The sequence below is a fragment of the Bos indicus genome, chromosome 23 (genome assembly GCF_029378745.1).
Source record: "Bos indicus isolate NIAB-ARS_2022 breed Sahiwal x Tharparkar chromosome 23, NIAB-ARS_B.indTharparkar_mat_pri_1.0, whole genome shotgun sequence".
Taxonomy (NCBI): Eukaryota; Metazoa; Chordata; class Mammalia; order Artiodactyla; family Bovidae; genus Bos; species Bos indicus.
Window position 1 is genome coordinate 8,857,405 of NC_091782.1, and position 26,901 is coordinate 8,884,305.

The 26,901-nt window shown below is 60.3% G+C and overlaps 1 protein-coding gene across 5 annotated transcripts in view; it reads right to left on the minus strand.

Moving 5' to 3' along the window:
• COL11A2 (collagen type XI alpha 2 chain) overlaps window positions 1-26,882 on the minus strand; it is a 29,784-nt gene extending 2,902 nt beyond the window's left edge. Inside the window, exons 1-63 of one of the 5 annotated variants that reach the window (XM_070777809.1) lie at window positions 26,587-26,882; window positions 23,702-23,851; window positions 23,374-23,584; window positions 22,431-22,593; window positions 20,804-20,995; window positions 19,784-19,861; window positions 19,073-19,135; window positions 18,233-18,412; window positions 16,073-16,132; window positions 15,932-15,973; window positions 15,642-15,704; window positions 15,253-15,327; window positions 14,746-14,832; window positions 14,426-14,482; window positions 14,210-14,263; window positions 14,063-14,116; window positions 13,920-13,973; window positions 13,737-13,790; window positions 13,481-13,534; window positions 13,311-13,355; window positions 13,144-13,197; window positions 12,764-12,808; window positions 12,514-12,567; window positions 12,272-12,316; window positions 12,117-12,170; window positions 11,834-11,878; window positions 11,562-11,615; window positions 11,394-11,438; window positions 10,788-10,841; window positions 10,335-10,442; window positions 9,315-9,368; window positions 8,965-9,018; window positions 8,833-8,877; window positions 8,692-8,745; window positions 8,526-8,570; window positions 8,343-8,396; window positions 8,195-8,248; window positions 7,931-7,984; window positions 7,418-7,525; window positions 7,184-7,273; window positions 6,954-7,007; window positions 6,638-6,745; window positions 6,416-6,523; window positions 6,233-6,286; window positions 6,077-6,130; window positions 5,823-5,930; window positions 5,569-5,622; window positions 5,317-5,370; window positions 5,079-5,132; window positions 4,770-4,823; window positions 4,349-4,456; window positions 3,936-3,989; window positions 3,705-3,758; window positions 3,557-3,610; window positions 2,818-2,871; window positions 2,468-2,575; window positions 2,323-2,376; window positions 2,151-2,204; window positions 1,821-1,928; window positions 1,634-1,687; window positions 1,298-1,333; window positions 1,065-1,118; window positions 703-970 (exon numbers count right to left, since the gene is read on the minus strand). In XM_070777809.1, the coding sequence (XP_070633910.1) occupies window positions 703-970; window positions 1,065-1,118; window positions 1,298-1,333; window positions 1,634-1,687; window positions 1,821-1,928; window positions 2,151-2,204; window positions 2,323-2,376; window positions 2,468-2,575; window positions 2,818-2,871; window positions 3,557-3,610; window positions 3,705-3,758; window positions 3,936-3,989; window positions 4,349-4,456; window positions 4,770-4,823; window positions 5,079-5,132; window positions 5,317-5,370; window positions 5,569-5,622; window positions 5,823-5,930; window positions 6,077-6,130; window positions 6,233-6,286; window positions 6,416-6,523; window positions 6,638-6,745; window positions 6,954-7,007; window positions 7,184-7,273; window positions 7,418-7,525; window positions 7,931-7,984; window positions 8,195-8,248; window positions 8,343-8,396; window positions 8,526-8,570; window positions 8,692-8,745; window positions 8,833-8,877; window positions 8,965-9,018; window positions 9,315-9,368; window positions 10,335-10,442; window positions 10,788-10,841; window positions 11,394-11,438; window positions 11,562-11,615; window positions 11,834-11,878; window positions 12,117-12,170; window positions 12,272-12,316; window positions 12,514-12,567; window positions 12,764-12,808; window positions 13,144-13,197; window positions 13,311-13,355; window positions 13,481-13,534; window positions 13,737-13,790; window positions 13,920-13,973; window positions 14,063-14,116; window positions 14,210-14,263; window positions 14,426-14,482; window positions 14,746-14,832; window positions 15,253-15,327; window positions 15,642-15,704; window positions 15,932-15,973; window positions 16,073-16,132; window positions 18,233-18,412; window positions 19,073-19,135; window positions 19,784-19,861; window positions 20,804-20,995; window positions 22,431-22,593; window positions 23,374-23,584; window positions 23,702-23,851; window positions 26,587-26,668 (4,750 nt within the window). In that variant the 5' untranslated portion in view covers window positions 26,669-26,882. The remainder of the gene's footprint in view (window positions 1-702; window positions 971-1,064; window positions 1,119-1,297; window positions 1,334-1,633; window positions 1,688-1,820; window positions 1,929-2,150; window positions 2,205-2,322; window positions 2,377-2,467; window positions 2,576-2,817; window positions 2,872-3,556; window positions 3,611-3,704; window positions 3,759-3,935; window positions 3,990-4,348; window positions 4,457-4,769; window positions 4,824-5,078; window positions 5,133-5,316; window positions 5,371-5,568; window positions 5,623-5,822; window positions 5,931-6,076; window positions 6,131-6,232; window positions 6,287-6,415; window positions 6,524-6,637; window positions 6,746-6,953; window positions 7,008-7,183; window positions 7,274-7,417; window positions 7,526-7,930; window positions 7,985-8,194; window positions 8,249-8,342; window positions 8,397-8,525; window positions 8,571-8,691; window positions 8,746-8,832; window positions 8,878-8,964; window positions 9,019-9,314; window positions 9,369-10,334; window positions 10,443-10,787; window positions 10,842-11,393; window positions 11,439-11,561; window positions 11,616-11,833; window positions 11,879-12,116; window positions 12,171-12,271; window positions 12,317-12,513; window positions 12,568-12,763; window positions 12,809-13,143; window positions 13,198-13,310; window positions 13,356-13,480; window positions 13,535-13,736; window positions 13,791-13,919; window positions 13,974-14,062; window positions 14,117-14,209; window positions 14,264-14,425; window positions 14,483-14,745; window positions 14,833-15,252; window positions 15,328-15,641; window positions 15,705-15,931; window positions 15,974-16,072; window positions 16,133-18,232; window positions 18,413-19,072; window positions 19,136-19,783; window positions 19,862-20,803; window positions 20,996-22,430; window positions 22,594-23,373; window positions 23,585-23,701; window positions 23,852-26,586) is intronic. The other 4 variants (XM_070777810.1, XM_070777812.1, XM_070777811.1 and 1 more) reach the window with 4 other exon arrangements.
• Between the last annotated feature and the right edge of the window lie 19 nt (window positions 26,883-26,901).

The window sequence follows — 26,901 nt, forward strand, 5'->3', positions numbered from 1 at the left end:
TCAGTCGTGTCTGACTCTGTGCTACCCCGTGGACTGTAGCCTACCAGGTTCCTCTGTCTGTGGAATTTTCCAGGCGAGAATACTGGAGTGGGCTACCATTTCCCACTACAAGGGATCCTCCCAACCCAGGAACTGAACCTGCATCTGTTGCGTCTCCTGAATTGGCAGGCAGATTCTCTATCACTACCGCCTGGGCAGCTCTTTAAAAACCCTTTCTAACAGTAGCCCACGACCGAATGAGCTATTTTGCGTGTCTGTGATCAGTCACTCAGTCCTGTCCTGCTCTTTCCCTTCCTTGGACTGCAGCCTGCCAGGCTCCTCTGTCCGTGGGATTCTTCAGGCAAGAATACTGGAGTGGGCTGCCGTTTCTTCCTCCAGGGGATCTTCCTGACCCAGGGATCAAACCTGTGTCTCCTGTATCTCCTGCCTTGCAGGCAGATTCTTTACCCACTGAGCCATCACACCAGTTGCTAAATATTGAAATGCTTCTTATCTGGTTGGTAAGAGCTGCCGCCCCAAGCTGGCCCCCCACCTCATCCCCACCCCGACAGCTTCCCCAGGCCTCCCCGACAGCTTCCCCAGGCCTCCCCGACAGCTTCCCCAGGCCTCCCCGACAGCTTCTCCAGGCCTCCCCGACATCCATGCTCCTTGTTCACATCGGTGCTGTGGTTCACAAGCCAAGCTCCTGAGGCTAGCACTGACCGTCAGGCAGCTCTGGGTGGCAGAGCTTCAGGTCCTGGCAGGTGCGAGCAGGGCTGTCCTGGGTCCCCATGGGCCGCCTCATTTGCTCGATCTCCTCCCGCAGGGAGTCCAGGGAGCCAAAGATCTCCTCCAGGCCCCCAGGACTACCCGGGGCACCCCCAGTTGGCACAGCTTCATCTTCCTGCATCAGGCGGCTTCCGTCCACTGAGCGCCGCGTCTTCTTGGGCATCTGGATGGGCAGGGGCTGGATCACCTCTCCAGGGGGTCCCTGGGTGAGAGATGAGGTCAAGGTGAGGGAGACGCGGAGAAATACCCAGACAGAGAGGGGCCAACAGAAACGCGGGCCCTGCCTCGTGACTCACCGGGTGTCCCGGAGGGCCCTGGACGCCCTTCTCTCCCTTAGGTCCGGCCGGGCCCTGCCAAAGGAGGCAATGAGGTCATGGAGGGGTCAAGAGGTCAAGTAGGCGATTAATGTTACAGAGGATGAAATCGGTCAAGGGCTGGGGATGAGGGGATGGGTGGGATGTTTGTCCTGGAGAGACAGTGTCAAGTTCAGTGTGGAGGGGGGCGGTCAGAGCTGCTGGGGGTCACTCACTGTGGCTCCTTTGGCTCCTTTGGGGCCAGCAGGTCCCTGTGAAATGAGGCACGAGAAAGAGGCGGTCACCTCAGGGGAGGGTCAGGACATGGAGAACTGCAGAGGCGAGGTCACGAGTCCACAGGACCCTGAGGCCACCCAGGAGGGGCAGGCGGGGGAGACAAGGGGACACCCAGGAGGCTCTGGAAGGACAGGTTGGAAACTCTGCAGGTGCAGGAACATATGGGGGACACGGGGGCCTCTGCGTGTTAGGCTGGCGGTTGCCGTGGAAACCAGGGGGATTATGGGGGCCTCGGGGTTTAGAGGATTGAGGGGAGGAACAGATGGGATACTCACAGGGAGGCCGGGGGGCCCTCCAGGACCAATGGGGCCAGATGCTCCCGGAATGCCCTAGAAGGGGGGGCCTGGTTCAAGTGCGTCCTCCTCCCCGCCCCGCTGCCCACCCCCACCCCGCCCGCAGCACGCCCCCTGAATCCCCACCCTTCATCTGCCCAGACCTCCCAGCACCACGCCCTGCACTCACCGTCTCTCCCTTTTGCCCGGTGGAGCCCTGAGGACCAGGAAGCCCGCGATCACCCTTCTCCCCCTGCTCCCCAGGGGGGCCGATGAGTCCGATGAGACCTGGGTGACCCTGGAAAAGCGGACAGGTGGTAAGGGGGAGGCACAGAAGACCCATGATGGGGAGAAGGAGGACCACAGGGGTTGGAGTCCAGAGGGCAGGAGGGACTCAGGTGGGGCTGCAGGAAGCCTGGGGCTGCCACAGCCCTGACTGAGGAGGGGCCCCCCGAGAACATGGGGTCCCCGGAGGCTTCAGGGAGGAGGCTGAGACCCCTGGCTGCACATGGTCACTCACCTTCTCGCCCTTGGCCCCAGTGTCGCCCCGGAGGCCAGGCAGCCCTGGGGGTCCCTGTGAGGAGACAGGAAGTCACTCTCTCCTGTGGGGACCACCACTCCAACTTCCTCCAAGGCTTGGACGTCCAGCCCCGGGGGCCCCACCCCATCCCACCCCATCCACAGTCACTCACCACAGGGCCTGGAGGCCCAGCCTGGCCTGTGGCCCCGGGACGGCCTTGCTGACCCTGCAGATTTGAAGGGACCGCAGGCATCAGGAGACGTGTCCCCAGCACCACACCCCTCCCAGCCCGGCCAAACCTCTGCATCATGACATACCACTGAGCCAGGGAGACCTCTCAGGCCATCAGGACCAGGCTTTCCTGCTGGGCCTGCAGGACCCACAGGGCCTGTCTTCCCTGGGGCGCCCACAGCACCAGGATCCCCCTGAAACACACCAAAGGGTGAGGACGAAAGGCAGAGGATGGTATGGTAGGGGCAGCAGATCCAAGGTGGGTGGGGAGAGACAGAGGGGAGGGGCCTAGCCCCCGAGACCCCTGGGGTAGGGAGGACAGGGAACCCCGCCTGGAGGATGGGGCATGGGAGAGGCGTCTAGGGGCTGGAGGGTGAGGACTGGGAGGCGCGGGGCGGTGCAGTGGGCGTCCCAGCATCCAGGAGGCTCTCCCCACCTTGGCGCCCTTCTCTCCTTGTCGCCCTTCAGGACCAGGCGTCCCTGCAGGCCCCTGCAGGTGGAGGAGGGGAGGGGGTGCAGGCGGCCGTGAGCAGCCAGGCTCACCTCCCACCCGAGCATCCTCCTGGTACACACACACACCCCTGTGCGCACACACACCTGCACGCACACACACACACAATCACAGAGGCTGACTCATCTCCCTCCCCAAAGCAGTCCTCCTGGTACACACACAGACACCTGCGCACACACAGACACAATCACAGAGGCTCACTCACAGGTGTGAGAGCTGCTACAACGGTACCAGCTATCAAAATACTGAGAAGTCCTGTGCATTGGGAGAAGAGCCTCCTGCCCACACACCACCAGTAAACAAAGGGTTCATCCCCTGCCAGCCCTTTTCCTCCTAGCCCCCAGACCAAGGATTAAATTTGTGCCCACTGTCCCCCCCGCAGTGGGATCAAAGAGCCGCAACCACTGGACCACCAGGAAATCTGCCCCCACGTCTATTCTGATTGGTTGCTACACACACCACCACCCCTGGCAAGATCAGACAGGACATACAGGAGCAAAGATACCCAAATCTGCACAGCACACTCGCAAACACATGTGATCACACACACACACACCTCCCCCAAGGACGGCTGGGACACCAGGCCTCTCCCCATCCTGCCCCCCCTCACCCCAGCGGCCATCCAGCCTCCCCCAGGACTGCCCGCAAGGTCTGCCTCGCTTACCCTCTTTCCAAGCGGTCCAGGAGGTCCATTCTCCCCCGTAGGACCGGGGGACCCCTGTGGAGGGAGGGAGAGTGGTGGTGAGGGAGCCCTCAGGTGTGGGCACAGCAGAGGGGATTGGGCCTGCGGGTGGGGGGTCACGGGTACTCACAGGCTGTCCTGGCTCCCCGTCCTCTCCACGGTCACCCTTGGCACCATCCTGGCCCTGCAGAGACACAGCACTGTCAGAGGGAGCCCCAGGCCTGGCTGACCTCACCCCCAAACCTGCCGAGCTTCCCATTCTTCCGTCTGCCCCCCACACCCCCAGTTCCCACCCGCCACACAGAGTGCCTCCAAAGCAGACCACCCTCTTCACCCATCCCTCCCCCTGGGTAAGACTCACCCGAGGGCCAACTTCTCCAGGAGGGCCAGGGTCACCAGGAAAACCAACAGGACCCTGATCCGGAGGGAATCCAAGGGTCAGGGTCATAGCTCCTCCTAAGCCCACCCAGCGCCAACACGATCCCCATGGGTACAGGGCTCACGCTCCCTCTCTACAGGCAGTGCCCACCCGCACCGCCCTAGGAAGAGGGCCTCCAGTAGCCCTTCTCCCCACCTCATGCACGGCCTGCCCTCCAAGGCTTTCAGGTCATATTTCATTTTCTCTCTGGATCCTAAACTCCATAATCCCTCCCAGGAGACCCCGTTCCCCCCCACAAGTCTCCCACAGTCTTGCCCCCCGACTCCAAGATCCTCACACACATTCCCAGGTCTCCATGCACAGGGCCCTCCTCCAAGCCCCCTTCCCAAACTCACAGGGTTCCCTTTGGGACCGTCGTCGCCAGTGGGGCCCTTAGGCCCCGGTGGTCCTGCCTCTCCCGCCTGCCCAGTCTCTCCTTTCTCCCCGCGCTCCCCACGTGGACCCTGAAGGATGGGCGGAGGTTACAGATGGTCCCAAAGGAGGAGGATGCAGCCCCCACTTCCAAGACGCCTTCAGCCTCGCCCTCATCCCCCTCCGCCAGCTAACATCAGGGTGCACACAGAAGTCGAACCCATGGGGGGAGTCTGGGCCCCTCTTTCTTTTGAGGAAAGAGGGGTGGAGCCCACTCAGATCCAGGGACCAGGCCCCCTGAGAACGGCTGGGAGCTGCAGCTCCAGGAGGTCACAGAAAAGGTGGGGGTGGGAATGAGGGGGTGGAGGGGGGCTTGGGGAGCCAGGCCCCAGAGCAACCACTCACCTTGACCCCTGGCTCGCCCTGGACTCCCGGAGATCCTGACTCTCCTGGCTCCCCCTGCAAGGAGATGGGGGTCAAGAATCTTCATTCCCCGGCCCCCCCCAAAATCCTGATATTCCCAGTCTTTCTCTCTCTTTTTTCAGTCACACTGCACAGTTCCTCAGACGACTGAGCACAGGCCACGGCAGTGAAAGCACTGACTCCAAGCACGGGACCACCGGGGTCCCCCGCCTTATCAGTCTCCTTTGAGGCCCCCACCGAAACTGGCGGAAACTCACCCCCCAAGACCATCCATGTACCCTTTCCCAGTACCTTCTCTCCAGGGGGACCCAAGTTCCCAACACCTCCTGGGGGGCCTTGTGGACCCTGAAAGAGAACCAGAAATAAAGAGGAGGGGGTGCCCCGTGGGCGCAGAGCCTGGACGACTGCCTGAGGTCATCGCCGTGAGACGGCAGGCCCAGCGGCGTCTCGGCATCTGTGATGAGGCCAGAGGTTACAGTCTAGGGGAAGGGAGGCAGGGCACTTGCCACACCGGGGCCAGAGGACTCACATCTGCTCCGTTGGGTCCAGCTGGGCCTCGAGGTCCTGGGGGGCCAGGTGGTCCCTGGAGAGAAGCAGACGCCCAGAGACAGGCCAGGAGGTGAGAGAAGGTGAGCCAAGGATGCCCGGAGTGGCGGGGCCAGGGGAGCGGGCGGGGAGGGAGGCAGTTAGGCCAGGGCGGGGTGGGCACTGGAAGCAGGGGGGACTAGCAGGTGAGGCTAGAGTCAGGAGGGGTTCACCCCGTCAAGGGGGCCGCACTCACCATCGGGCCCACGTCTCCTGTCTCTCCCTTCTCCCCCGAGGGGCCTGGCAAGCCCTGCACAGGTGTACACGACACGGACCCAGGTGACCAACACACCTGGAGCACACCCTCTCCCGGCCCCTCTCCCCAGATCCCAGCCCCTGCCCCCACCCCCCTGCCCTCCTTCCTGAGCAGGGGCTGGCGAGGGTCCGGGGCAGACACCAGCCCCGCTGTGACCCCCACCTCGCAGCCCCTGCCTCCTCTCTCCAGCTCACCTGCAGACCAATGGGTCCCGGGGGCCCATTGAATCCTCTTGTTCCTTCGTCACCTTTGGCTCCGAAGTGTCCCTGGGGACCCCGAGCTCCAGGCTCCCCATCTGCCCCCTGAGGTCGGGGAGGGCAGGGACGAGGACTCAGAGATGGTCCTGGGTCTGGGGTTTTCTAGTCCCGCCCAGAACCGGGCAGCAGGCCTGGAGCCCCCTACCCCCACCCCCACCTCCGAGGGCAGAATCGGGGCACTGGTCACTCACCGCAGCACCAGGCTGCCCCACAGGCCCGATGGGTCCGGGGGGCCCAGGGGGGCCCTGGGGGAGAAAGAAGAGTCAGAGACACCAAGACAAGGGGTGGGGCCAGGAGGGGCTGAGGTTCAGGGGCAGCGGGGAGAAGTCAGAGGGATGAACACTCACGTGCTCCCCCTTGCTGCCTTTGGCGCCCTTCTGGCCAGGGTCTCCCACCTCGCCCTAGGGGAATGTGGGGGGACGTTAGAGGACGCGGCGGGCGGAGGGCAGAAGGAGCCACGGGCCCTGGGGCTGCCCAGCCCAGCGAGCTCACGTGCACAAAGCTCATTCCGGGGCCTGCGGTTCTCTCACCTTGTCTCCATCCTCTCCCGCCACGCCCGGGGGCCCGGCAGGGCCAGGAAGCCCCACGGGACCCTGCACCCCATCGCGGCCGGTCGGACCAATGGGGCCCTTCTCGCCCTGTGGGAGAGGAAGGCAGGCGTCGTGACCCACAGACGCTGTCACCCTGGAGGCCCCTTGAGACCCAGCAGCTTCCAGACCGCCTACAGCGCCTCCCAAGGACCCCGCACTCACCGGGACCCCTTTCTCTCCCGCTGCTCCAGGCGGACCCTGCGGTCCCGGGCGCCCTGGGGGGCCAATGGGTCCCCCAGATCCTGCCGAACCTCGCTCACCAGGGGATCCCTGCAACAGAGGCAAGCGTCAGACCCGCTAAAGGGGAGACCACAGCCCCCGACACCAGAGCATGCCCAGCCACAGTTCCCAGGAGAAAGGCCCGGCATCAGAGGCCTTATTCCCCCAGCCTCCCTCTGCCAGGTCCCGCAGCCCTACCTGAACCCAGATGCTGCCCCGCACCCTTCCTCCCACCGCCCCCCAGGGGCCCCAGACTCACCGCAGGGCCTGGGGGACCAGCCGGGCCTTCATTCCCCTTCAGACCAGGACCGCCCTGTGAGCCAGAGATTGGGGATAACAGACGTGAGACGGAAGAGGGGGACCTCACAGGCCCGGAGCTTAGGAGACACGCGGGGAAGGGTGGGGGCTGGGATGTGGGCGCAGGGTGACGCTGGGGAGCCAGGAGGTGCAGGGCCTCTTCACAGGCATCTGGGTCGGGGTCACACTCACAGCAGTGCCAGGGAGGCCTCTCTCTCCCGGAAAGCCCCTCAGACCAGCGGGACCATCCTTCCCTGGGGCCCCAGGGGGTCCGGGATCGCCCTAAAAGGAAACCAAGGTGATGAACCACTGCCAGCCTCCCCAGTTGAGCAGAGCGACCTCTGCCCCCTCAAACCCCCAATGGGCTGTCCCTTTAGGCACCGAACCCCGTTCTCCCAAGTGCCCCCTCCCGGGCCCTCTGCTGACCTTCGTGCCTTCTTTTCCAGCTGTTCCAGTCAGTCCCTGCTCTCCAGGGGGGCCGGGGGGGCCTGGGTGACCTCTCTCCCCCATGGGCCCGGTTTCCCCTGCGGCTCCCTGGGAAAGAGGCAAACAGACTCCAGTCTCACCCCCGCCCCCGTCTCACTCTGGTCACCTCACGGTACCCCCCAGGACCCCTTCCTGTCTGCCCCAGGGCTCTCCTAGGCCTCCACGCTGGTCTCCCTTCCCCTGTGTGGGGTAGCCACACCACCCAGTGTCCCTGTCGGGGACCTTCCTCCGCTCCAAGACGCAAGAAGAGGAGAACTGGTCCAGGAAACAGATGGAAATCTGAGATCTCTGCTCCAAACCCAGCCCCTACCATGCACCCCAGTCCCGGGGCCCCACAGGCAAAGGAGGGTTGGGGGCCCCGGATCAGGAGAAGAGAGAAGAAAGGCAGACATTCCAACCCCCAAGGTCTAGGATGCTTTGTCTCTGTGGGGAGGGGTGGGGGGGCAAGCATACCTGGGGTCCCACCACTCCTGGGGGGCCAGGGGGGCCGGTCTTCCCTTGGAAGCCCTGAAAGAGAAAGAGAGGAGAGGGGGGTTGGAACACACAGTCTGGCATGGACACGGCATGGACCCCAGGCTCCCGGGTCACCACCGAGTCCTTGGCTGCGGTATGAGCAGCATTAGGATAGGGGCCACTCCGAGGAGACCCTTCCTTGGGGGCCTTCCAGACAGGACGGGGGGCGGGGATGGGGTCTGCAGGCACCAGAGTACCACTCACCACTTCTCCTCTCTGGCCTGGGTGTCCTGGCAGCCCGTCCTTCCCGGGGGGACCCTGGAAGGGGTTCAGAGGTCAGGTGAGCTCTAGACCGGGCAGGGGGTGAGGAGGAGGGACACTCAGAGCCAAGGCAAGTCAGAGGGCAGCTTACCGGAGGTCCTTTGGGGCCAGGAAATCCGTTGGGGCCCTGAGGCCCAGGGAGACCCTAGAGACAGATCTGGTTGAGCCAGGAGAATGGGGAGCAGGCTGGGCAGGGGATCCGCCCCGTGGAGAGGGAGCCGGCGCCACTGGCCCCTGGACAGCGCCGGGGTGCAGGGGACTCGACCACACTCACCCTCTCTCCAGGAGGCCCATGGGGGCCGTCTCCACCTGAGGTTCCCTGTGGGGGAGATGGTCAGAGAGGAAGAGAGGCTGACTTCTAGCCAACCCCAAGGTCAGAGGAGGGGACGCAGCTGGGCGCCGGAGCAGAGGGGAGATGGAGCCCTGCTGAGACCACCAACCTTGGCTCCAGACTTCCCGGTGGCACCTCGAGGTCCCCGCTGACCACGCGGACCCTAGAGAGAGGACAAGGGAGTTGTCAGAAAGACCCCCAAAGCACCCCCTTGGGCTCCTGAGCCGCACGCCTCTTCCGCTGCACTCACCGTGGGGCCGCGCTCTCCTCGAGGCCCTGATTTCCCTGACAGGCCCTGGTGGTGGCAAAGTGAAGACAAGGCATCAGCTCTGAGCCCCCCAGAGCCACCCCTCCCCCCACAGCCCCCCATTCCCCGGCTTACCCGGGCTCCCTTCTCTCCACTGGCTCCAGGAAAACCCGGAAATCCCAGCGACCCCTGGTGAGGATGGAAAAGGGGGAAACCGAGAAGTCGAGAAGAGGGTGGGCTGGGGAAAGGCCAAGGGGGGTCAGGAGAGGTGACAGAGGCAGGGGGTGGAAGACCCAGGCTCTGCCAATAGCTTGGTGGCCTTAGACAAGCCCTGGTGCTTTCTGAGCCTCTGTTTCCCCATCTGTAGAATGGGCGTGAACTAAATTCTGTCTAGGGTCCCCCCCACTGCTCTGTCCGTCTGTGCTTCCTGCAATTAGAGCTCAGGGAAGGAAAAGGAGGAGGGGCGCAGTGGGGCATCGAGTCACCTTGGGGCCCTGGCGTCCGGGGTAGCCAGGCAGACCAGGAACACCCAGCTTGCCCTGTGGACAGACAGAGGGCCATCAGGAACAAGTGGGGCCACGGATCCCACTCCATCCTGGAGACCCAGCCCCCAAACAGCAAACATCTAGCGTGCCCCCAACCCCCACCGCCCTCATCCCCCACCAACCCCACCCCAGGCTGCCTGGCTTTTGTAATCTCTCCTTCCTGAGAGTGGATTTTCCCCAAACTCCAGGGCTGGAATCTCGTCTCCCCTGTATCTTAAAATCAGCAGCTCACGCCCTGCGGGCACTGGGATCCCCTGCCTGCCCAGCACCTCTGCTCCCTCCTCCCCAGCACACACAACCACTCCTCCAAGACCAGCCCCTTTGCAGCCCCCACCCCGCCTTGCTGCAGGCTCAGCTCTGCAGCCCCCATCTCCAGCCCCCCACGCCCTGCCCCCTGAGGCCTCAGGACCTGTCTTGCCAAGGAGTGGATGTGGGGAGCAGGGATCCGGCCGCCTGACTCCTGGGGCTCCAACCCTGGTTCTACCCTGCACTGGCTGTGACGAACAAGCCCCCAAACCTCCTGGTGCTTCAGGACCGTAGAAGTCCCCACCCCGCGGGGCTGACAGGACACCGTTAGCCAGGTTAACCGTGAAGATGTCAGAGCTCACCGCCTCTCCAACTCTTTTCCTTCTCAGAGTACCTACTGGTCTGAGTCTGCACACACTTTCCCTCTGCCTGGCACCCCCAGGAACCCTGTGACAGCCTCTCTGCATGGCCCCACGAATGTGTTGTGAACTCTTTATAACGGGGACTTTCCTAGGCTTCTTGTGTAGCCCCTCTCAACCTGTCAGTGTCTAGGGGGTGCCAGACACAGAGAGGAGCATAATTAATGCACAGTCATCTTTGACTTTCTGACTTCAGCCATTGGCATCCCTGCACCCACTCTGACCCCAGCACCCCAGGCCTCACCCCCTCCACATCCTAGAGCGTGTAGACATTGACCCCCTCCCCCCCCGTCACCTTCTCGCCCATGAGCCCCGGGGGCCCAGGGTCCCCCGTGGGTCCAGTGCGCCCCTTCGGCCCCTCAGGACCATCCTCGCCCCTGGAACCGGGGACTCCGACCTCGCCCTGGGGGAGAGGGTTAGAGAGTGAGAGATCGGGACTCGGGGTGGGAGCTGAGCCCCGAGATGGGGGGCAGGCCCTGGTGAGGCTGGTGGGGTCGGTGGGGGTCCCTGAAGGTCCTGCAAGACGAGGAGCCCCGAGGGGCAGGGAGAGGGCGGTGACCAGCCAGCCGGTGGGTCACAGAGCACAGGGCTGGGTCCTGCTTGGATCAGGCTCCAAAGGGAGGTCAGATCCTCGAGGGAGCCTGGAGATGGGCCATCCAGGGGTGTCAGGGGGAGGCTGGTAATTGGGGCTCAAAGGGGAGGGTCACCAGCGCTCGGAGTTGGGGGCAATGAGGAGGTCTCTACTCACCCTGTCGCCTTTCACACCCATGTCCCCTTTGAAGCCGGGAAAGCCATCCTCGCCCTGAGAAATACGGGGCGAGAGGACATCACGGATGACGGAAGGAGGGGTAGACAGAGGTGGGCAGAAGGGGCGGAGGGTGGTGAGGGCGAGAGGACACCACGGATGATGGAAGGAGGGGAAGACAGAGGTGGGCAGAAGGGGCGGAGGGTGGTGAGGGCGAGAGGACACCACGGATGATGGAAGGAGGGGTAGACAGAGGTGGGCAGGAGAAGGGGCGGAGGGTGGTGAGGGCGAGAGGACATCACAGATGATGGAAGGAGGGGTAGACAGAGGTGGGCCGGAGAAGGGGCGGAGGGTGGTGAGGGCGAGAGGACACCACGGATGATGGAAGGAGGGGTAGACAGAGGTGGGCCGGAGAAGGGGCGGAGGGTGGTGAGGGCGAGAGGACATCACGGATGATGGAAGGAGGGGTAGACAGGTGGGCGGCAGAAGGGGCGGAGGGTGGTGAGGGCGAGAGGACATCACGGATGATGGAAGGAGGGGTAGACAGAGGTGGGCAGGAGAAGGGGCGGAGGGTGGTGAGGGCAGATGGGGCTGAGGGCCATTGCTCACCTTTTCACCCTTGTGACCCTTCAGACCCCGAATTCCATCCACGCCCTGGAATTGGAAGGGGAGAGACGGAGTGGTCAGGAGGGGTGGCGAGGCTGGCAGGACCAAGCTCCGGGGCCCAGCTGGCCGCCCTGACCTCAGCCTTCCTCTCCCAGCTGGCTGGTCTCTTACCTTGATGCCCCGAGGTCCTGGGTACCCCAGAGGACCCTGAGGTCCAGATGGACCCTGCAAGAGGACAGAGAGGTGTCAATAAAGGGTCTCAGGGGGTCACTGAGGACGCCCAGGGGTGGGAGAAAGGGAAGTGACCAATTGGAGTCTGGAGAGGGTTGAAGGGGGTGGACTGTTAGAGCCACGTGAAGATACGAGGAGATCCCAAGGACTTGGGTGCCCAGGTCTGGGTGGCGACCCTGCCAGGGGATGTGAGGGGCCATGGAAGAGCTTACCTGGTTTCCTTTGGTTCCGGGAGGGCCTTCCTTGCCCGGGTGACCCTGGGGGTAGGGGAAGGAGAGCGTGACCACTGGTCCCTGTCACTTCCTGCATCCCTCTCTACACTTCTTGGACCCAAATGCCCCCAGGTCCTAATGAAGCTGACTGACCATTGGCGGCATCACCAGTGACTTCCCAGGACAAGGGACACTCTGTAAGGATACTCACTGAGGTGCCTGCAAGTCACTCCCTGGGGTGGAAGGTCAAGGGGGATTTGCATGACGAGGTGGGGGCACTCACCGGGGGTCCATCTGAGCCGGGCATGCCAGGCAGCCCTGGTTTCCCTCGAGGACCCTGCAGGGAGATGAGGACACTCAGTCACAGCCAGACATTTGGGGGCTCCCTGCAACCCGCCTCAGCACACCCACCATCCCCCAGATCCCTTAGTCACTTACCTTCTCTCCATGAGGGCCAATGGCACCCTGGGGCCCGGGGAGACCCTAGACACCGGAGAGAGACATTACAGGGGCCCCCAGGGGTGGGTCCCGCTTTCTCCCCCAGCCAGCACCCCCAGTTCACAGCACAAGCAGCAAAAACTTGAAACCCTTCATTTCCAGTCCCCATGCAGGGTCTGACCCACTGTGGGAGCCCAGGGGGGGCCCCTCAGGTTGGGGGGGGGGCAGACAGGACCACTCACCTGGGTCCCGGGGGTGCCCTGCTGTCCCGGAGGTCCTGGTTCTCCCTGGGGTCCCTGGAAACAGGCAGCCAGGCAGGGGTCAGAAGGAAATGGTGACAGAACAAACCGGGCAGGGGAGCTGAGTCCCAGGAGGGACAGACGAGGGGGCAAGTGCCGGAAGCAGGAGGGGGTCAGAGGGGCAAAGGGAGGAGACCTTGGCAGAGACGCGAGGGGCGGAGGGGCGGGCGGGGTCTCCACACCCATCACTCACCAAGCTGCCTTTGGGACCGTGGGGGCCATCCATGCCTCGGACTCCCTGAAACATGAGAGGGGCGTGAGTCCGGACGGACCTGTGGTTTCCCACGCCAGGCCATCCCCGCCGGATAGGGCAGGCGCGCGGCAGCCGCCCTCTGAACCTAAGCAAACATGGCCGCCCGGATCCACAGGGCATGGGGCTCTGGTCTGTGGGTTTGTTTTGTTTTGTTTCTCTTGAGGACCTTTTTTTTGCTATGCCCAAAGTGTTTGATGCATTAGAGGATATGGCCCCGCGTGGGCACCTGCGGGTGCGGCTCAAGGGGCAGTGGGGGCGGGGCGGGGAGGCATTCAGGGAAGGTGGAGAGGGCGGGGTCAGAGTCAGGGACAGTCACTCACCGGGGGTCCAGGAATCCCAGGAGGGCCTTTGGGGCCAAGGAGACCTCGAGGTCCCTGCATTCAGGTGAGGGGAAGACAGGACCACGTAGGTGAGAGAGCGCATCCCTTTCACGCCCACGCCCCTCCTCTGGGGTCCGAGCCACACTTCCTGCCCCCCCGACACTCACCGACTCCCCAGGCAGCCCCCGAGGCCCGATCTCTCCGTCGTCTCCCTGGAGGAGGACATGTGAAGCAGCCTCGCCTTCCAGAACCCCCCGCCCCCAGCCCCAGCCCCCACCCCGGACCCCCCCTACCCCCGGCCCCCACCCCACCCGCCCACGCAGGCTGCAACACTTACCCTCTCTCCATCCTCACCAGGGGGCCCAGGAAGGCCCTGGGCACCAGTATCACCCTGAAAAATGGGCCACCAGGTAAGAGGGGTACAGAGCCCCCAACACAGACAGACGCAGACCGTCTTCAGGGTCCAAGGAAGTTCCTCCTCTCAGCTCCTGCTGGGACCGCCAGCCTCCTGCCCTGACCTCGAGATCCCTCCCTCCCTTCCCCTCCAGGGAAGATCCACCCCCATCACAGCACCCTGCGGCCCCCATACTCACTCTGTGTCCCTTCTCCCCAGGCAGCCCCGGGAGGCCATCAAATCCTCGGTCACCCTAAGGAGGAGAGGGGCAGCCCAGGTGAGGTGCCCGCCCCTTTCCCATCACGTCATGAGCGGGGCGGGGCTATCCCCAGGAAACAGATGAGTTCCGGGTGGGCACCACAAAGGGGCCCGAGCCTGTTACCTTCACTCCAGGTTCCCCAGGCATCCCTCGGGCTCCGTCAGCACCAGCTCGGCCCTGGGGGTGCAGGGGAGGTGTCAGAGCAAGCAGGGGCCCAGCCCTCCACCCCCTGCACCCTGTTTCCATCTCCCACCCCAGTCACTCACCCTTCGCCCCGCCTTGCCAGGAGGGCCCATGAGGCCCTGAGGTCCTCTGGGGCCCTAGGAGGGAGAAACAGGGGCAGGGTTAGTGAGCACAGGTCGGGGTGGGGGGGGCAGCACTGAGCTGGGGACCAGGTCGGGGGAGGCTGTCACCTGAGGTCCCAGGTCTCCAGACTCTCCTTTCATGCCAGGGCTCCCGGGTTGTCCCTGTGAGGAGAGAGGGGGGCTTGCTGAAGGACACGCCCATCGGTGGCCACAGAGCCCTCCCTCAATGCAGCAAAATATCTCTCAAATTGGTCCTTTTCCAGGACTGTCCATACCCCCACACATGGATAAAGGATCCCCTATCACAACACCCCACGCACTCACCAGGGGGCCAGGGCGGCCTGTGTATCCCATGGGGCCAGGGGGTCCTCGGAGGGCCATCTAGGGAGGGCAGAGGAGACGGCAGAGCTGAGCACAGGCAGCAGGAGCACCCCAGACTCCGGGTCACCTCCCAGATTTACCCTTCTTCCCTGACCTTCATTCCGCTGCCCTGATCGTCCTCAACCTCCATGTCAGCCCCCAATCCAACCCAGACCTCTCCCTGCCCTACAGTCACACCGACCTACCTTTCCAACCCCTCCTAGTGCCTTCCTCCACCTACCACACCCCTCCCATGCCCCCCCAAGACCCCTAGCCCTACTTACCCGTGCCTGCTGCAGAATCGCCTGGGCCTGGGCCTCCTGGGCTGCCACCACAGGGCCCTTGTCACCCCCACCACTGCCGAACCGGAACTGTGGGGCAAGGAGAAGAAGAAAGTCTAGATTCTTCCAGGAAATCCATGAGACCCCCGAAACCAGAGGGATCATCCAGCACTTGGGCCCCCATGTCCCAGGTTCCAGATACCCTAAGCCCTCCTCCAGTGTCTCCCCCGGGCTCTGGCTTATCACTCAGAGGTTTTCAGAAATTCAGCTCCTGCCTCCCTCCCTCCCTCTCAGCCTCTTCCTCCTAGATTCCCTGAAATCTAGGATTTTCTGCCTGATTCTAGATGCTCCATGTTTGGTTCTAGATCATTAATGAGGCCTTAGACCCTCCACCCCGATGATCACATTCTTTGGGTGGATCGTCCCGAGAGACTCCTCCTAGGTTTTCCTCCCCTTCTGGTTCCCTGCCCTCCCCTCAGCCTGTTCCACAAAGCCCAGAAGACCACTCACGGGGAGCATGAGGGATGTTCCGGGAGGGCCAGGGGCGCCGTCTGATCCAGGGAGCCCTGCTCGGCCCGGGGGACCCTGGAGAAAGACGGAGTGACAGCGTGTTGTTAGGCCCCTGGCATCATCTTGAAGCCCTCCTCAATGGAACAGATGCAGACTTTCCTAGATCTCCCCACACCCAGTGGAGAAACATGTCATGGAGAAAATCGACAGTGAGACACCAGACTGCTCCCCTCTCCAACCACACGCTGCCTTCTTTTCTGGGTGCTGAGGGCACAGCAGCCCCTCCATCAGTAATCAACCAGCTGATGAGAAGTCACCGAGAATGGTACCCCCCTGGATACCAGCGGCTCCTTTGTAGTCCTCCCCGCCCCCACAGGATGCTCTCATACCCTCTCGCCTGGGTCTCCAACTGGGCCTGGGTTGCCTTGGATACCAGGGGGACCAGGAAATCCCTGAAGAACACAAGAAGGGGGGGTCAGATGTGGGCGGTCAGATGGAAGAGGGGTATGTGGCTGGGGGTGGTCTCCGCAGAAGAAATCTGGGGTTCTGGGAAGCTCTGATTGGAAGGATGCTCCAAGTTCTAAGGAGGCCTGGGCCAATGCTGGGAAGGCACAAGTGAGCAGGTAGGAAGCGTTTCTGCAAAAAGAATGGAGGCTGGGGGGTCACAGCTAGAACTCACCGCAGGGCCTTCTGGACCAGGGGGCCCCTCCACTAGCATGCCCTGCGGAGCCAAAGGTTAAAAGTCAGAGGCTATAGGGCTAGCACCCTGCCTCCTTCCCTTCTTCCCACTGCCCTCTGCTCAGTGACCAGAGTGACTTACAGGTTCCAGCACAGCAGGCTCCCCCTTCTCTCCCTTCAGCCCCCGGGGGCCACGGGCAGCCTGAGGGAGACACACATGTAACCCCCAGTGGGGCCTGTGAGCAGCCCCCACCGGGACTGCCCCCACCCTGGTGCAGTCACAGGTCCTCCAGAGATCTCCCTGACCTAACCCCTCGAACTCCCTGGTCCTCCTCCAACACTCCCTCTTCACAGACCTCCCAGGTCTGCCAAGGGATATCTCAGGGTTCCCCACCCCCCAATTCCCTGCCCCACCTCAGCAAACACACCCTCTGCATCTCCCTGAGAACCTCTCTCAGGAAGGTCCCCAGACAGTTCCTGGGACACCAGTCCCCCAGTCTTCCCAGACCCTCTCCTGGAGGACTGCACCTTATCCCCCACACTTCCTTAGGACCTTAAGAAACCATCAACTTCCTCACCTTTAACCCAACTCGCCAAGTAAGATTCTAAGATTTTAGATAGATTTTTACTTGGGTTTGGGGGAGGTCATGCATCCATATGAGAATCTGACGTAATCTATAGTGTCTTTCTCCAGAAAAGAAAAAGGGTATGCCCTTATGCACAGAATTTTACTTAGAGTTTCAAGGGGTTCACAAGTTTAAAACTCCCCAGAGATTAGACATTCATACTCTAAGTATATTTGGAGAGCAGTCCCCACTGATACCTCCAACTTAGAGCTTATAACTGGATTTTGAAAAAATACAATTCGGGCTCAGTTACTCAAGCCCCAGCACGGAGCCCCTCAGCTCCTTCCAGCGCCGCTCCCAGCATGGAAGCTACACCCTTCCTCTAACCCTCATTTAAACTTCAAGCCTACCAGTAGCCTCCCTTCCACACTTCCAGTCAAATGCCCACCCCCAGCTCTGGGGCCACAACCAAGATAGGGACAGGGAGATTGGGGGATATTTATTCAACACGTCCCCTGACTCTCTCAACAAAGATCTTCAAAATGCCCCCCTCTACCTCCATCCTGACCGAACAGTAACGATCATTTTCCAAACTCTCCCATGTCCCAGATCAATCCTAAGTATCCGGCATAAGGGAAAGGCAGCAGAGGGTCAAGGGTGGCAATATTAGAGCACGGAGGGTGGAATGAGGCAGCAGGGTTGGGGAGAGAGCTCTGACCGCAACGCAGGCAAAAGATGAAGTGAGCACAGGAAATACCCCACTGACAGGGAGTGGCTGAAGACACAGGGCACAATTAAGGGAGACAGAACAAAGGGACAAACTCTTGGAAGCAAGAATGATACCAGGGCCAAGAAAAATCAAACACGGCCAAGATGGTTAGAAAATGAACCAGATAAACAGGAAGTGGTGGGACAGACAGGAAGCAGCCAAGGAAAGAGGATCCAGGAAGTGGACCTTCAAAACAATATGGCTGCCACAACCAAGAAAGAAAAGAAATTCACAAAACAGACAGAAAGTGACTCTGGGAAATGGATAATGACAAAGAAAGACAATTCTTCCAGCAAACACACATCTTCCAGAAAACATACACACAGCAAGTGGCCATGATAAATATCTAGACCCACAATGGAAACTTTATGATTTGGATGATTGGAGACACATACGAAGTGGCTTATTATCAAAGGATAAAACAGCATGAAAAACTAGAGCAGAAACACAAAGAATAAGTCCCCTCCAGTCCAGTCTGACACAGTCACCCAAACGGATGTCATGACTGGGAGCAGAGGGGACAGACAGGAAGTGGCCTGTAGCTTAGAAAATGTGACAGAGAAAGTTAGATTGTTTGGCAGCAACATGGATAAGAAATGGTTTGGATCAAGAAGAAATGATGGAGACAGATTGAAAATGGACATACGACAGGGGCTTATGACCCAAAGGCCTATGAAATCCAGCTTGATGGAGATAGGAAGGGACCAAGAAAGACAGGAAGTGGCCATAGGATTGGAAAAAAAAACCAAATGCTTCAGACAGAAGGAACCATAAGGAGTCACAGAGTAAGACATTTGACAAGGGAAGGCAGGGAGTAATCTTTTCAAGCAACAGATACAATCCACGTGAACAAAAAATGGTAAATCACCGGTGGGAAGTAGCTCTCAGAAGACAGACAACAACCAAAGAAAACAGGAAGCGATTCCCGCTGGAGGTCAAGCGTGAAAGAGGAGCTTCTCGGACTTACGGCTTCCGAGCGGGCTGTCTCGGCAGACAGGGCAGGGCCAAGCTCCGTCTCCTCGTGGTAATCGTCCCCATAGGCATAGGTGTAATCGTAGGGCCCTGCTGGGGGCTCTGTGCCACCCTCCCCATACTCCTCTGTCAGGAACCTGTCAGCTGTGGGGGGGACCTGGAGATCTGTCTGCTCCTTCCCGGGGGTGGGGAGGGAGAGGGGTAGACGGGGGCGTTAGGGCTAAGAGGAGGTCTCCCCTGGACCCCAGGGTGTGACGACTTCCAGCCCAAGGGGTACTGAGGGTGATGGGGGCCATTTTCCTCCCAAGAAGAGCAAGGGGAGCCATTGTAGAGAAGGGGGATGGCCATCAAAGGCCCCCAACAAGGAGAGAGGTCCAGAAAGTGGGTGTGGTTGGAAGAAATGAGGGGTAACGAGAAGGGTGGCCGGAGGGCTGGACACAGAGTGGACAGTCCATGGACATAACGATGGAAGAAAGGGCCCAAGGAATGACCAAAGAAATTGGTGGAAAGACAAAAAGTGACAGGGTTGGACAAAAAATGGCTCCTGGGAACAGAAATGTGACAGAAGTACAACCATTAACGTCAACATGGAAGGGGATGACCCTAGAGCCAAAGAATCATGGCAGGAGACATGGACACTGGAGAAAAATGGCTGTCCTGAGAGACAAGCAGACTCAAAGATCTGGAGTAACCAGGAGACAGAGCATCGTGAACAAGGTGACAAAGAACCCTCCGGCCAGAAGAGGGGCTGGTTCATCAAGACGACCTAGGGCAAGGGGAGCAGGTCACAGACGCCCACCACCCCTAGCTGGGGCGAGGGTGGGGATGGAGTTACCTCCTCAGGGGGTGGCAAAGGGCTTGACTCCAGGATTCCTTCCTCTTCACCTGGGGTGGGGTCCTACCCCCAAGGGGAAGCGAGGGGAGAGGAGCAGAGGGCGGGAAGGAGGAAAGAGGTTAGCGGTAAGGGAGGCCAAGCAGCAGCCCGTCCTGGCCCGTCCTGAGGGCAGCATCTGTCTGTGCTGGGGGGTGGGGGCAATCTCAGATCTTGCAGCCCCTTTGGAGGGGGTACAGTTTAGGGAGAGTGAATCTCTGAGGTCAGAGAGGTTCGGGGGCAGAGATCTGGATGCCCCGGCTCTACCTGCCGGTAACCGCTGCCTCTGGTCCTGGGGGGGCCCCGGGCAGTGGGGGGAGCTGCCTGCTGAGCTGGGTGCCGGGAGAGGGGAGGCTGGCCCCGGGCTGGGCTGGAACCTCCACTTCGAGAAGGCCTCTGGCCTGGTGAGGGGGACGCCTGCCGGGCTGCTGACCTCTTGGCAGGAGGGGCAGGCTTTCGGGGAGGGGTCCGACGCCCCCTGGGGGGAGGGGGAGCCCTGTGGTTGGGGCTTGGAGGTCGCTGCAGTGGAGAGACACGGGAGGGCCAGTGAGCACACGCCCTTAATCTAGATACAAGGTGGCTCTCCCCAAAGTGGGAAGGGGAGGACCGTGTCTTAGATGTTTGCAAGGGGTTGGTGGGGAGAACAGGGCAAGGGAAGGGGTCCCTCAAGTTTACCTGATAATCAGGGGTGGTGCCCGTAGTCATCACATCATAATAGGGGGGCTCGTAGTCATAGTAGAGAGACTCAGTGGACTGGGGTTGGGGGAGGGGCAGTGGGAAGGGGTGGGGGGAGGAGGGGGAAGAGGAGGTGGATGGGAGTTGGGGATGATGGAGGGATAGGAGTCAGGAGAGAGATGGGGGTGAGGAGGGGGGTGGGGAGGAGGATGGGAAGGGGAGTGGGGAGGAGGATGGGAAGCAGGGTGGGGAGGAGGATGGGAAGGGGGGTGGGGAGGAGGATGGGAAGGGGGGTGGGGAAGCGGGGTGGGAAGGGGGGTGAGTCCCGAATGTGGGACAGAAGCAGACATGATTAAGAGATTGAGCCTCCAACCTTCAGACCACTGACCCCAGATCACACTTGTCACTCTAGCTGTCAGGACTCCACCCCACTCAGAGCCTCCCTGCCCTTCCCTCCACCCCCACCAACAGCCCCCGATCCTGCCCCTCCTGGGGCAAGCAGGGGCCAGAGACAGGGCCCTGCCCGCTAGCTTGCACAGGCCTCTACCTCCTACTCCTTCTCCACATCTCTTCCTGGGTCTCCTCAGTTCAACTTCTCCTGTCTCTGTCTCTCCCTCCTCAGCTCTCCCAACCTCTGCCCACATCCCCCAATTCTCACCCCCACCCTCCATGGCCTCCCAATCTCTTAATTCAAGGAAGAGATGGAAAACCCAAGGACACAGTTCCAGGAAGACTAGCAGAGGAGGAGACACAAGCAGGGGACACAGTGCCCAGCCACGAATTCTTCATAACGACTTTTTATTTTTAAATGAAAATAAAAAGGTTGATGAATGAGGACTGGGAGGAGGGCAGGGTGATGGCAATAGAGGGGATGGTTGGGGAGGGGGTACTGGGGGGGAGAACAGGAGCCCAACATTGGACGGGGGCTCTGGGCCATTGGGGGAATTCCCCTGGGGCACTGTGGTGGCGGCTTCCCTCCCCGGGGCGTGCTGCAGTTTGGGGTGCACCCAGCTCCCTCACCTGTGCCTGGGGTTCCTGGTTTTGTGGCCTGTGAAGTCTTGGTGGTTGCTGCTTCGGAGATCTCTGCGTTCTGTGAGATGGCTGTCTCTGAGGTCTCTCCCTCCAACCCCCCTCGCACTCCAGCTCCTTCTGGTCACAGGATTCGTAGGCAGCTTGCACTCCCGGGATGATGGAAAGCTCCTGAATATCACCCTGCAAAGAGGAAGGGACAGGAATGGAGGCAGGTGGAGAGGGCTTCAGAGAGACGCAGCATAGAGCCTGGGACATGGGTCAGAGGTTAGACTACATGATGGAGACAGCCAGCACCAGCCCGCCCACATGCATGGTTTCTTTCCAGGTCTCAAAGGACCTTCTCTCATAATCCCATTGAACCTTCACAACAACTAGACAGCTGGACAAGGATCAGAGTCAGCAGGACAAGGATCTTCATGCTCATTTTCCAAGCACAGTGAATTCATAAAAGTTCCAAGGGATGATGACTGGCCCAAGGTCACGCCAAGTGGTAGAATCAGGACTAGACTTCAAGCCTTCCACCCTAAGTTCAGCTCTTGGCCTACACCCTGCTCATGTGATCATGCATGAGCCTGTTTACAGTGGCTTCTGGAGACCTAAGGTTGGAGACCCAACCTTAGTTGCTTTGACCTTCCAATGCAGTGATGATAAGAATTCTCTGGACCTCTAGAAATGGGAGGAAGCCAATTATGATTTCCAATGGCATATACTTGTGCCCACATGTGGTACTGAGCAAACCCTGTTCGGGGGTGGGTTATAGCTTGGGAATACTGTCTCAACTCCAGAGCAGAACTTGGGATGATAGAGATCTGATGATATTCTTCGGCGTTCCCCTTGGCTCTGAGCCAGCAGGTATTCAGAAAACATTGACTGGCTGGGTGGGTGCCTGGACGGATGGATGGGTAGATGGATAGATGGCTGGGTGGGTGAATGGGGGCTCAGACACTTGACTGAATGAGAGGGTGGATGGATGATGAGTGAGTGAATGTATGTATGGGTGGACTGATACAGAGGAAAATGAGAGGCATAGAGTAGATAGAAATGGAAGTAGATGGAAGAAGTGAAGAAATGGCTGGATGGAGAGTCGGGGGTTGAAGAGATGGGTGGGTAAACGGGATGCCTGCATGTGTCCTTCCATGCACATGCAGATAGGGTGGATGAGCAGATGGATGAATGAGTAGATGGATGCATGACTTCGGATGGATGGATGGACGGAAGGACAGATGAATAGATGGGTGGTTTAGAGGAAGGAGTGGCTAAGCAGGGGAAGAACAGGCAGGTGGGAGAATACAAGCCCAAATGCTTGAGTAGGTGGGTGAGTATGTAAATGAACAGATGGGTGGATGGATGGGTGGATGGATCAGTTGAGGGAGTGGATGGATGGGTAGACTAATGAAAACGGCCTGACGGAATAAATGACTATGGACAATCCTGCCATATAAACGGGCACTTAATTCTACAAAAAAAAAAAGTAGTCCTAAAGAGAGGAAGTAGAAATAGACATTTATGAAAGGAAAAGTGAAGGGTCAAGACACAGGAAGATGGAGTACTGAGGTCAGGAGGGGAGTGAACGCAGATACAGGACCAGCGTCCTCTCTCTAGTTGCTGCGGTTACCTCAAAGACTTCCTCATCCAGGATCCGAGCACCGAAGATGATCACGCCCCGGGTGTCCAGTACTGGACGGGCGCTCCGGGGGAGGGGTCGAGTGACTCGCTTCTTACAGTCAATTATGAGGGTGACAGACTGGCCCTTCACAGCCACAGCCACACGGTGCCACCTGGTCATGGGAGTGGGGAGAGGTTCCAGTGACTGACTGACGGGAGGAAAGTCACGAGAGCTGGGGAGCTGCTGATGAAAAGGCTGACAAACCAATGGTAACACAGTAGCAGTCACAGTAGCTACCATTTACTGGGTGCTTACAACACCCCAGGCAGCATGCAATCACTTTCTCATTTGATTTTCATAATTCTACTATCCCTATTTTTCAGACATAGAAACCAAGTCTCAAAAAAGTCAAGCAGATATGTATGGCTGAGTCCCTTTGCTATCTACCGGAAACTATCACAACATTGTTAATTGGCTCTACTCCAATATAAAATCAAAAGTTTTTTTAATAAAAATGAATAAAAGAAAAAAAAAACACTCGAGTAACTTGCCCAAGGTACAAGGTAGTCCTACGCACCAGGATTTAATCTCTGAAGCCCAAACTCTGGGCTAGAAGAGACTTGACTAAAGTTTGGGCAGTGGGTAAGCGAGTGGTGGCCCAAAGGGATTTCCTAGATTAGGGGGCGGAAATTGAAGGCAGGAGGAGAAGTGGGTGACAGAGGATGAGATGGTTGGAGGGCATCACCGACTCAATGGACATGAGTTTGAGCAAGCTCCAGGAGATGGTGAAGGACAGGGAAGCCTGGCATGCTGCAGTCAAGGGGTCACAAAGAGTCAGAAACGACTTAGCTACTGAACAACAAGGATTAGGGGGTGGGCGTTCTGGGAGCAGGAACCAGAGGGGAGCTCCTAAGAGACAGTCCTGACAGGCCAGAGGAGTGCACTGACTTACTTGCCATCCGCCAGGCTGAGGCCTCGGAAGACAGGCTGAGCCGGCGGTTGCGGCCGCCCAGTCTGGTCCTCGTACAGGAAGCGGACAGGTCGGCCGAGCTCCAGGCCCAGCTGCCGGACGCCCTGGGCACTGTAGAGGGTCAGGAGGGGCGCCTGGAGGCCCGGGCGGGCCCGGACCGCAGTCAGCAGAGAGAAATCTTTGGGAAAGCCTCCTGGGACACAGACACACAGCGGGAGGGAGAGGCAAGGTGAGCCATCAACCCCTTCCCCTCTGATCCCACCCCCCGGCCTCGCCCGCAGTTATCCCTGCTTCGGTAGGTCACCCATACCTGGAAAGAGCTGACGGGTGGGTGCACTGAGCTGGGCGGGTCGGGACACTCGGTAGGCCACATCAGCTGGACAGATACCTCTTGCCCTCCGGACACCGTCAGGGAGGGCGGGGAACCTCAGGGCCCGAAGCACGTCCACGGGGGCTGTGCCTGGGAGAGTTTGTGAGGGTCAGGGCAAGGCGCGCACTCCCAGGGGGGCACGCACAGGGGACTTTGGGGGTCTAGAGATCAGGTTCCTGGGGCTCAAACTCCCTGCAGGATGTAAGTCAACCTCGCCCTTCCACGCTTCTGAAAAGAGCATGCATGGATGGGAAACCAAGTCACCTGTACAAAGGCAGCACTGGGCCTGCACTCAGCTCCATGCCCACCACCACCCCTCCTCCCAGCCTCGGCCTTCCTCACGCTCTCCCTGTCTCCATCTCTCAGCCTATGAATCTCTATTCTGTCTTTCTTTTTTTTTTAAAGAAAGCCCGAGTAACTATTTTAATCAGTTTATTATTTACTTTCTGGCTGTGCCGCTTGGCATGTAGGACCCTATTTGCCCAGCGGGGATCAAACCCGTGCCCCCTTAACCACGGGACCACCAGGGAAGTCTCTCTATTCATCTCTCTCCTCCAACTCTCCACCTGCCTCCCCTTCACGTGCTCTGTCGGTCTCCGTATCTGTTGGTCTCTCTCTCTGGTTCTTCCATCTTCCTCTGCTTCCCTCGCCCTCTACCCATCTTTTCCTTTCTCTGGCTCTTCCTTCCTCTCGGTCTCTGGGTCTCTGGCCTCTGTCCAGTGTCTCCAGCATAAACAACATCTGGGCAAGCCATCATCCTGGGCACGGGAGGGGCTGGGGGCCACCAGGGAGGGGGTAGACAGGCAGCTCTATGGAGAGGGGGCGTCAAGCTGCTGCAGGCCCCGTGTTTGGGGGAGGCGGGGGCCACTCCGACCACACAGAGAAAGGAGATACAAGAAGGAGCCAGCCCCGGAGCCTGTGCCCCTGGCTGGGGAGATGGGCTGGGGTGGGGGGGCACACGGGGAGCCTGAAGCTGCCACGCAGAGCCGGAGCAGATCCAGGGCCCAGAGCCACACATCTGCAGATCCCATCAGAGTCCTCTGCCCAAAACCCGGGCAAGCTCCCCACACCTGGATCTTCGACCCTGCCCTACCACCCCCGCCACCCGTGGCCCAAAGATTCTAGAGCCAGGCCACCAGCCCTGTCCACCTAGAACTCGGCTTCCGAGGGCTCAAACTCCCCAGGAGACAGAGGTCACCTCTTTCTCCCTCACTCCCCCAAACACACGCTGCTCACACCATCAGTTCCAGATTGGAAGAAAACCAAAGAAAGTTCCAGCAAAACTTTCAGAGAAGTGTGGGGCAGGGCAGGGGCCAGAGAGATCAGGAGCGCAGAGCTGGGTGGGGTGGGTGAGGTGGGGCGGGCAGGCAGAGAAAAGGCCCTTTGAGTCCAGAAGCCGGGAAACCACGGCCTTGCCCCCTCCCACCTCCCTGCCCTAGCCTGGCCCCCGCGTGTGGCAGCTCCGCAAACATCAACACACAAGGGCCGCTTTGAGAGACGAAGGGTAAGTAAGACAGAGACACAGAGACTCACAGAGACCCCAGGCCAAGGAGACCTCAGGGGCCCCCACCCTCTACCAAACCCCAGGAGAGTCCAGCTCAACCCTATAGACGGCCTAGCCACAGGTCTGCCCACCCGGCTTCCTACTTCATGTCACATAGGGGCCCCCCTGGCTCTGGCCTCAGTCTGCCCCAATCTCCCCACTGGTGACCCCATCACCCCCACCACTCTGCCCAGTTCTGATGAATTCCACACTAACCCACTTCCCTCCAGAGTCCCACCTCTACCCACTCAGCCCCCAAATAAGAGAGAGTCATCTCAGCCACCTCCCTGCCTCCACGTTAAAGGATCCCTTTTCTCTCTAAAAAAAACTCCTAGGGTCTACAGACATCCCGTACTTCAATTTTCTGTCCCTGAGCTCCTCCTGTCTTGAAAGTTCTTCCTTCCGAAATCTAATCTAAATCCTTGATGCTGCTTTTCTGACCAGAAGAAATAAATAGTCAAGTTATATGCCAATCAGTCTCCAGGGTTTGCGGTGGGGGGGCTTACTCCAGCCTGCCTAGTACCCAGGTACTCTCAGCCTCCTCCTCTCCGACGTCAAACCCCCTTTCCCCAGAGCCAGGACTTCTGGATCCCGGGGAAAAGAAGGAAAAGGTTGGGATTGTGGAGGCCAGAGTCCCAGGGGAGCCCGGCTGGGCAGAGGGGGAGGGGCAGGGCAGGAATGCAGAGCGTTGGCTCCCGCCTCAGACACCTGATCCTGGCCTGTCCAGCGGCCGTCCTGTTGGCAGTCAGCCCCACGGCTCCCCAGAGCCAGCCGCGTGGCAGGATCGAGGGCACGGAGGGGGAAGGGGATCCTGTCGGGGGAACCAGTGAGACAAACAGTCCAGGTACCCCTTCTTTCTCTACCTACTGGGCTCTGCTCCTATCCAAGGATGCTCGCCCTCACACCCCACAGATGTGGGCAGGAAGAAGACAGACATGCACCTCCCATCCATCAACACTCGCATCTGCCCCTGACTCCAGCACCTGGCTGGACCACACTGGCCCTGCTGGAGGACCCCAGCATCCAGCCCCACTCAGTGACCCTCCACCATTCAGCCTTACCTGCCCTCCCCTGGTCACTTCAGAGAGGAAAACAAATCTCCATTCTGGCTCCAAGGGACCCAGGTGTCCTGCCCTCCAGCCTGGACCCTTGACCGCCCCAAATCCCATTCTCAGACCCAGAAGCGTCCCCCCTCGTCCCTACATATCCGCTGTCCCCTGTCCCGAGGACATGCGGACCTCCAGCCTGATTCCGACGACCCAGGCGTTGGGACTCCGCTTACCTGCCCAGGCGGGGGCGGCGCTCAGCCACAGCAATAGCAGCACCAGCAGCAGGAGGTGATGGCAGCGGCTGCACCGCTCCATGGCTGGCACCCGGAACGCCCGGTCCCGGGGACCAGGGGACGCCGGTGGCGCTGGGTACCCCGAGGCTGCAAGAGAGCGAGCACGCCGGGCTCCTGGGGAAGTCGGAGGCTGCCGGGTGGCCACGGCTCTCAGGGACCCAGCTCCATTAAGTGGGGCGCCGTCGGGGCTCCGGCGCTGTTCCCTCCTCGGTGGCCGCCGCTCCTGTGTGTCCCCGGCCACCCTAGCGGCCCAGA